Raw genomic sequence first — 9,846 nt, forward strand, 5'->3', positions numbered from 1 at the left:
TTGCAGTTGAACTAGAATGATGAAACATGTTTAACCTCTTATTATGAGCCAGCAGGTAAAATCAAGTTCCCTATTTAAAATTTTTCAGTTTTGTCACAGACCCCAAAAATTCAAAAGCTATTTTAGTCAAACTTCAATGGTTAAAACACGTTTTATATTAATATTTTAAATTTGTTACCCATTAGTGTTTCCTTGATTTCTTTCTGAACTCCTCCTGTTGCATTTCAGCTTACCCAATTTACATTTACAGAGACAAAATGAGGTCACCAGCCAGATCTACTCACTTTTAAATAAGAAAACTAATAAGCTGAGCAGCTATTATGAAAAGACTACAGTTGTATAGAAAGCAAACATATCCTACACAGGATCATTTATACACAGGTGCAATCTTCACTTATGTTGCGCTATTTATATTAATCTAGTAAACTAATGCTGGTGAAATTACCTTATTCATTCTTAAGCATACATTCTAAAACTAAGTAAACTCACCTCAGGGTAGAAAACCTGACTATGAATCAATAACAAAACAATGCAAAAAATGCAGGGACGGTACAGGGAAACCTCAAAGAATTACAGCGAGGAATGAATGAGAAAGCACAAGCTCCTCATACCACAAGAAACTGCACTAGTCTGGAGTAGAATAAGAAAACATCAGTGTCATGTATCACGCACTGAAGAGGCAATTGCTCATGCGTGTCTAACAGTATCCACTAGTAAACATCAGTATTTTAGATTTTTAATGGCAATTACCAGATTCTACAACAAATTAAGAACTTCTCATATAAAAAGGAATGAACGCTGACTACTATAACACAAGAAAAAAAATCCAGCTCCCAGAAATTTGAAATAGATTATTACGTTAGTTTGTGGAAAAGATAAATAAATTTTTTAAAAAAAGTAACCACAAGCTGCATAAATCCAATGGTTTAGTTTTCAACCTCTCATCTTTCTTCACATGTGGTAATACAAAATAAATTCTTACACTTTTCATTTCTCATATTTTACTATAATCTTATGTACCTGTCCACATATTAATGAAAAGGTACTCTAAGGATATAAAATATTATTATAAGAATGTCCTCAATTCTATAAGCACGGCTTTGCTAAACACACACAAAAATTAGAGGCACATTTGAAATGGATTCAAGAATGATCAAACATTTTATAAGTCTAAACATCTCCATTACCTTAAAACAATACTGTGTTAACATATGCAAAAGTCTCCGATTCAACAAATCAAATACAAAATTGATTAAAAACCAAAAGTGCAGAAAAACTCACAAAAAGAGAGTAGACAGACCTTTCCCTTCTTCTGACGATTAGTTCATAAGTCCAACGAATCTTTCTATGAAATGTAAAGTATTTTAATGAAAACGTGAATTTAATTTGTCCAAATTTTAAGTCCCATCTAACTTGATTGTCTTGGAGACATTATTTGGGTATTATGATGAAGTCTAAATCCTTTGACATGAAAGTAAACTCCATCTTTTTACTATACAGTTTTATTTCAAGATACCTATTGCAGTTTCCAGTCTTGATTCACTTAAAGGGTCTCAAGAAGGAAAAGTAGCATTCAAAACTGGGAGCTGTTGTAACAGGAGTCCACCACTATCGTTTATTCAAGTTATTGTCACTGGCAGCAATATGCATCATCAATTACAAAGCAAACCAATCAGGAACAATGCTGAATGAGAAAAATTCCTTAATTATTTTAAATCTAACTTTTCCATGGAATATAATTTGTCTTTTACAGTTAAAACAAAAACCAAACAAACACACACCAACCACAAACAAAACAAATAAACAAAAAATCCCCAACAAACCAATAGGCTAAAAGTCTACAACTTAAACTCCTCTGAGTACTGACAATTTCCTATCAAAGATTTTGTAAATTTATTTCCAACTGAGTTTCTTTAGCTTCACTTTGCATAAATCGGACAATGAAAAAAAAGTCAATCAGTTTCCCTTATCTAGTTAGTTACACATATCAGATAATGCTGTTTGTCTTATAAACAGTGGACCTAAACTATCAAGCCATATTCTTAAATGTTACCAGAAAGTGGTGCAAGAAAAAAAATATCACGACCTGTACTACTACCCTTTGCTACTTCCTCCATGTTTTTCCTTTTTTAATCTCTATTTTTTGTATGTAGTTTCCAACTCTTTCCTCCAAACGTTCCTTTGCATAGTGTGTTCGTAATTATGGTGATATGAACAGATTTCTTACAGCTTAAGACCATAGAGCAGTTCAGTAACTGGATCTAATTTTCTGTACAATGAGCAGAGGAGAGGACAGAACAAAACAAGAAATGGAAGTCCTTGCATTTAATGATTTATTCATTCTCTGTGTATGCTGCATATATATGTATATTTTTATATATATGGACAATGTCATCCTAAGCAAAAGACAGAACAAGAACATCGAAAAAAGATACCTCAACATCTTTGGCAGAAGACCCATAAATTATCCTGAAAGAAGTCAGCAGAAGTAAATAATTACACACTGCAAGAGTTACAAAGGCCTAGGGGGAAAAAATCTTGAAATTTTTCAGAGACAGTGAGGATATGGAAAGCAGGACTTCCTAGGGCTAAACTGAAAGTTTCACATAGACTATCTTCTCTCAGAATGAACGCTGAAATCATTCCTAGTGTTTAAAAATATTTTATGAACACTCTCCTTCAGGACGCCTTCTGTAGTTAATATGTACTTCAAATGAGCCACAGATGAATACGAGTTGGAAGAGAAGCCATCCAGTTCAATGCTTTTCCCCAAGACAGATTCAACTACATTATGTCATTCCTGACATATTTCTCTTGTCTGTTCTTAATGACTTCCAATGAAGAAACTCAGCAATTTCCCAAAGCCAGCTATTCCAGTGTTTCACAATCTTTAGCAGTGGAAAGTTTTCCCTATTATCTAACTGGCATATTTTGCCTCTACTCAAGAAAGCCCCTCGTGTCTTGTACCATCCCTCATGACACTGAAAATACATTATGCCCGTTCCCTTTGCATAACTCTTAAAATAGTGAAAACTTATGATGTCCCTTCTCATTTTTCTCTTCTTTAGACTAAACAATTCCATTTCTTCTGATCTTTTATCCACAGTTATCTTTCTGAGATATCTGATCACTCTTATCTGGACACCATCCAATTATGCACACTGCTCTTGGAGAGCAGATGCCCAAGTTTGGGAACAAGTGCTCCAGCTATAGAGCAAAAGGGCAGCTTCAAATATCTGCTACACTCCCCTGTTTATACAAACTAATATGATGTTTGACTTTTTGTAACAGCATGACATTGCTGACTTCTTATTCAGTACACAATTCACTATAATTCCAGCTACTTTTCTAAAGAACTGCTGTCTAAGCAGTTGTTCACCATCCTCTGCTTGGAAAGTTATTCGTGCTCCAGCATAATATTGTCTATTTGTCACTGCTGACTTTAATTCTCCTTTTTTTCAGATTATTTTTCTAATTTGTCAAGATGATTTCCAATATCAATACAGCCTAATGCTGGCAGCTCCTCCTATCTTAGTGGCATATTTAACCAGAACATTTTATTTCATCATCCAGGTTCTTAATGGAAACACTGATCAGAATCAAACTGAGGACCAATGACTGTCAAGTCTCTATTTCAGAGCAGATAAAGTATCAGACCATTTCTTGATACTTAGGGCTGATGTTGTGCAGTCCTTCATATTTTGTTAACTACAAAATAAGGAATATATGTAATGGAGTGTTACATACATTTCCCAGTATTTATTCTCTAGTATAATAAATGTCTTCAGAACATGCGTTGTAATGTTAGATTTCTCTCTGCACAACTAGATTCCTCATCTTAACTGTCCATGTGGCGACAAACACCGTGGCCACAGGGTTGCCTGGCACCCCTCTCCTTTGGACTTTCCCCTCTGCAAGGAAGGCTGAGAGTGCATGGCCCAGAGTTCTTCCTCTGCTTGATAGTCCCCAAACCAGTTGGGTACTGCTGGTTTGTTCCAGGCACAGGAAGGCTCAAGATCCCATCAAGTCTCTGAGACACTTCATTTCAACTCAGAGCATAGAAATTAACATCCCAGTCAACACCACTGTACTGGATTCTTCTCAGAGCAACCTGTCAAAAGTGCAGTTTGGACCACTATGCATCCAGGAGGCAGGAAAAGAGAAAGCTTACCAAGAAGTTTGAACCCCCTGAATACAATCTTTCTGCTTGCTTGGAAGTCAGCTGCACTGCTTTGAATTCAAAGTACTGGAAACTGTCCTCTATTCTATTTCTGTTTGTCAAAATAAATTAGTTTGCTGAAACGTTGTCATTTTTTATGGTGAACTATGTATTGTTACACAGGGATGCCTACAAGAGAATGCATACTAAGTATATAAATAGCCACATATATTTATAAATGTGTAATATTTCTATAATTAGACAACATAGATGTAATTATTTTTATTAAAAACCACTTTGATTGTGCTTACTGATTATACAATCCATTTCTGTCTGCTTTGGATGAGCAAATCCTCAGTATTTCATTTTATCACAGGGAAAAAATGATATATTTCCCCAGATGTTCAACATTTCTCAACATCTTCCATGTCCACATTCCGTCCATCATGCAAAGCTCATTTTTGAGATTAATTTAGTGCTTCCATGATTCATAAGTGTTCACTGTAAAATGGCGTTCAGATTCCTTAGTGACCTGTAACCCTGGCTGTGTATCGGTTTCAACAAACAGAGATCCCTACTCTTGCACAAGTCAGGAACCTTCCTGTGGCCCAAAGGCATTCCAGGGTATATAATGGTCCTAAGGCTATAAGTCTGATGATCAGCAGAAAAGTGGGAGCCTAGAAGAGGAAGTCATTGTCTGCTGCCTACATAATATGCCATAAATTTAGGGAGTCATTATGTCTAGATTCCTTCTTATCAGTCAGTCTTATTTCTCAAATTCCTTTGCTAAATTAAGTATTGCTCCAGCAAATACAACTACATTGCATAACACCATCTATAGAATTGGGTCAGCTGCCCCAGCAGATGTTCATCTAAGCTTATAGCCTTTTTGTCTCAAAGGAATACTCCTCCTTTCAGTCATAATCTTTCAAAATTTAAAAAACACCCTCTGGAAAACTGTCAATACACTGATTATGCTCAATAATCTTTCCTTTTAAAAGGAGATAACTCTTCATTGTGATGTAACTTAATAAATTATCTAAACAAGAAATACCACAGCTGACCATAACAAACCAATCTTCTACCCTCTCCCTCATCCCAATCAACTCTCATCCACACACATGCACAATACTTCACACGCGTATAATCTTAGACTTTCTTAGCACATGACATGACCTGTATTGTTCAATAAATCCAGTTCTTTTTAAACTGTACTACCACATGAGTCTACAAGATTATTCATACAATTAAAAGTAATCACGGCCATTAAGTGCACAGATACACCAAACCCAATAAGCACTTGGCCAGCAAGCTGCTGGGTGCAAGCTGAGTATCCTTGTGCATTCTTAACCCCTTTTCCTAGGGAAAGAACTTGAAGACCTGAAGTCTGAGCCATTATTTTTATGGTCATAAAAATAAACTTCTCATAAACGCGTGTCTTTTTCTTTTCTTTCAAAACACAAGGATGAGTTTAAAAGTAGTCTTTTAGTTTAGCTGTGTTCTGTACCATATTCATGACTCTCTGTATCTGAAGAATACTTCAGCATGGTTGATGTATGTACATGTGCAAATTTCTTCTCACCTACCTCAGTGCCTGTGTAAGATAGTTGTCACCTCAGCACTGGTTTAAAGCTGGATAACCCAAGCCATTCTGCTTAAATTATTTAGCTTATTGAGGCATGCCTACTACTTTCAAGGAGAAACGAACAAGAGCAAAGAACTACATCACACAATACAATTAGTCTGGAGGACAACTTGTGTTCATTCACATCCTTTGGAAGAAGGAAAAAAAAAAGCCAAACACGCCTACAGTCTTTCTGCCATTTATCAGCAGGTCAATAACCTCTCCAGTATATGCAGGCCACTGCCCTGCTCAAATCAGCACAAAGCAACAATAGAGATGAGTCTCCAAAACGCACTGATTATCAAATTTTCAAAGCAGCTGTAGGGGCTGCGGCAGGAACCGCAGGAGCAGCACAATCCAGAGCCAACTCTCTCACCCGGGTCGGTCCCGCGACTGCAGTTGTGCAGCTGCAGAGCGAGGGCTGAGCTGCTTCCCGAGAGCCGCCCCTCTGACCTCCCCGTCGGGACAGCACATCACGTGTGGCTCCGAGCCCACTGGCTCACACTTCTTCTCTGCTCCCAAGATTCAGCTCAGCTGCAACCCCCTCCCCACACCCATAAATAAAGCACGAAATAGAAAAAAAGCTGTGGAAGCCAGCCTTGCTATTAGCCTAAAAGCAGCGACTTTTGATGGAGTGCACGGAGAAAGAGGTAATGCTGGCGGAAAGCAAGAAATGAAAGTGGGCCAAAGCCTCAAGCACAGGACATGAGAAAGCAAAGAGAGGGAAGGAAAAGTGGTCAGAAAGACCGGCTTACCAGCTGTTATGCTGTGGTACAGCATGAAGGGGAAAAAAGAGCCAACTCTACCCCTCCCTTCTAACATGTCACCTCCAACCTCTTTCCCTAGCACAGGACAGCTACCAAAAGAAGGGTCCCTTTACTACCACAAGCCTTAGAGGGACTGCCTGGAGACCTCTGAAGAATTTGGAGCATTTGAAGTCTCTTTGCCTGGAGTCTAAGTTCCAGCTGGCAACATGAGTCAGTGCTCCCTAATGAGTCTAGTTTACACAAGCCCCTCTGTTTCTCATAGATCAATCAGGTGATGTTTGGCACACGCTAAGTGTGGTATGTGTATTAAGAGGCATGGAGCATCCAGGTGGTCCTTCAGTGGTTGAGCAGGCTTTTAGCCTTGAACTAACATATTCTGGAATTCAAGATATAACAGCACTTCTCCTGAATTAGAAGTTTCTGAGTCTTGGTGTTTTAATTAAGATATCTCAACTAAGAAAGCATTGAAAGTAGTTATCACAAGCATTTATCTCCAGACAGAAGGGATAATAGTATCCTCTAGATCTGCCTTGTTAATATTCTACCCAAACCTACTAACTCCCCACAATTACCATCCTTATTTCCCAGTCATGCAAGGCAGTCCTTTCTATCTGCTGCTCCTTTTTTCCCAAAATAGAACAACATGAAAAAAACTGCAGACTAAGAAAATATAAATGAAGTATAAGCAAATTTCTTTTTTCCTCTAAAAGGTTCCAAAACCAAAGTAGGCAGACTTGCAGAACCATTTCCGCCTGATGAGCTGATGAAAAGACCAGGGTTCCTCAGAACATGCCTACCTTTTACTCTTAGTATATAGTTACACACAAACTGGTCCATATTTAGCAAAGGACTAAAAAAGCGAGTTACCGTTATCCCTTACGTTACTCTTTTTGTGTGTTTAGACAACCTCTACAGTCTCCAAGAGCCGACACAGCACCCTGGTTCCCCTGGAACCCAGTCATCCCATTCCTCCAGCTGCCGCATGAGTCATTGTTGTGCAGCATGACATTCCCTTTGTAAAGTGCTGGTTACCAAACCAGTGTCCTCAGAAAGCTGGCTGGCTACACGCTGCTGGCGCGGGTCCTCGCTTCCAACTGCTGCATGGCCTTAGAGACAACCAAGATGCATTAAACACTATCCTGATACACATTTCCCTTGTAAGCTGTTACTTAAGTTGCTGCAGGGCAACTATGTTCTTGTGAATGAGTGAGTAGATACCTCAAAATAACTTCTCTTCTAAGACACAGTCCACATAAAAAAAAAAAAGAAGAAAAAGAAAAAACACACACAAAACCAAAAAATCCCCAAACCTAACAAAAACAAACAAAAACCTCCCAACAACAAAAAAACGCAAACAATCAAAAAATAACACATGTTGGGAAGTCTTACTCTAGAAATTATGTCAGCTCCCTGTGAAAATTTCCCTGCTCCAGCAAGTCTGGGAACTAGACCGAGACCAGGAATTATCTCCAGCTCTACCATATGGAGATGCAAGAGACCAGGCCAGTTGCTTGTTTTATTTAAACATGTGTTTCTTTTACCAGCAATATTAACATTGCCTTGTTCCTGTTTATACTTAAGGAAAGGAGAAAATAAACTAAGTAACTTTTTCCCTCTCATTTTGTTTTGCTCTTTTAAGAGTTCCCTGTTCCTGTCAAAGTGAGTTAAGCTAAACAGAAACAAGGCGGTTTTGTTACAGAGTAAATGTGTCCACACTTGGAGTTCTCTGGGAACCATTCCTACAATTCAAATGCATCACCCCCAACCCCGATCCTTATTAACCTTCAGATGTAAGAAGACCTTTAGGTTGGGTTAACTGCTTATTTGCTTAACAAACCACAATAAAGCACAATTTACCAGAGACAGCAAAGTGCGCAATACAAACCCACTGCTTTTACCATTTTGGTGTGGCGCCTATTTTAGCAGCTTAAAAGTTTCTAATAGTTTATAAAGCAGCAATTGCATCATGACAAGCGCAGTGCTGCAGCTCAGAGAATCCTGAGAGAGAGTTTGGATTCCTTGCACTGATCTACACGTGACACACTGGAGAATCCTCTCAAATTCACTGTAACCCTCAGCAAGAACTCATATTAAGCAAAGGTTCAGTGAGATTTGTCATCCAATGTGCTGGCTGTAATGAATATACTGGAGAAACCGTAAAGTTTTCAGTTCCCTAACACGGATTCCTCCTGTAAGTCACTCTGAAATCACACAGAAAACCTAAGCTGATTGCTTCCCAATAATAGCAACATTACTTGACAACCAGCACGTATGTTAGTAATGCAGTAAATGTAAATGTCCTACAGCACTTCACAGCAGGAGTAGCTCACAGTGCTGAATCCTTATTGGCTCACAAAGCGTAAGTTTTTATTTCACTGTTTTAAACATATTAGAAAGTCCGTTTTGTCCCAGGTTTTTAAGTGAATCAGAAAGGCACCTCTCTGCCTACAGGATAAAACAGAGGTGTACTTAGCCAGGTTCAAGCCATGCTCTTTTCAACAGGGACAGCGCTTAAACTGGTGAAGTGAACGATGAAGTGGTAAACTTACTTTCCAGTGATAAACTGGCTTCTGGATGGTGTGCACATAGGCTGAACGTAATAGTTCTCCAGTTTAACCCCTTCAGCAGCTAGCTTGTCCAGAGTGGGCGTCCTGATCTCCGATCCGTGATACCCTACGTCTCTGAATCCCTGATCGTCAGCCAGGATGAAGATGATGTGAGGCTGCGAGCTGGGGACGCCTGTCCCCAGCTCCTCTCCCAGCCCGGTCCTTGTCACCTCTGTCACTCCGGGGCCGAGTCCGAGGCTGTCCCAGGACAGGTAGCCGTAAGTGAGAAGGCTGAGCACCGAGAGGCCGGCCAGCACCCCCACGGCCAGCATTTTCCCCTTGCAGAGGCGGCGAGGCCAGTTGCACCCACCGCGGGCCATTCACCTGGGCTGGAGCAAGAGCGAGACAGAAAACTAATAATAAAAAGAAAAACCAAAAACCACAACAAACCGAAGGAGTCTCTGAGGCGCGACTGGGGACCGTCAGGGGTCTCGCCGGGCGGGGGAGCGGAGGGGAACCCCTCTCATCGCAGCCACCACCAACTTCAACAACTTCAACCGCTGCTGCGGGAGAAGCGCCGGAGGCCGCTCTGCCCGGTGCTGGAGCCGGTGCCGGTCGGGTGGGCAGGGCCCCGCCGGGGGTCACAGCATCCTCGGCCCGCCTCCGGCCCCGCGCCGGGGCGCCGCTGCCTGCCCGTCCCGGGGCCGGTGCCCATGGCGGAGCGAGTCAGGGCACCCCGGCGCAGCGCGG

The 9,846-nt window shown here is 40.3% G+C and overlaps 1 protein-coding gene across 1 annotated transcript in view; it reads right to left on the reverse strand.

The window, feature by feature from the left end:
* Positions 1–9,476, reverse strand: part of ARSJ (arylsulfatase family member J) — a gene marked incomplete at both ends in the record, with an annotated part of 44,201 nt that extends 34,725 nt beyond the window's left edge. The window contains one exon of the mRNA XM_080344155.1: positions 9,100–9,476. Within this exon, the coding sequence (XP_080200281.1) occupies positions 9,100–9,476 (377 nt within the window). The remainder of the gene's footprint in view (positions 1–9,099) is intronic.
* Between the last annotated feature and the right edge of the window lie 370 nt (positions 9,477–9,846).

The sequence above is a fragment of the Nesoenas mayeri genome (assembly GCF_963082525.1).
Source record: "Nesoenas mayeri genome assembly, chromosome: 4".
Taxonomy (NCBI): domain Eukaryota; kingdom Metazoa; phylum Chordata; class Aves; order Columbiformes; family Columbidae; genus Nesoenas; species Nesoenas mayeri.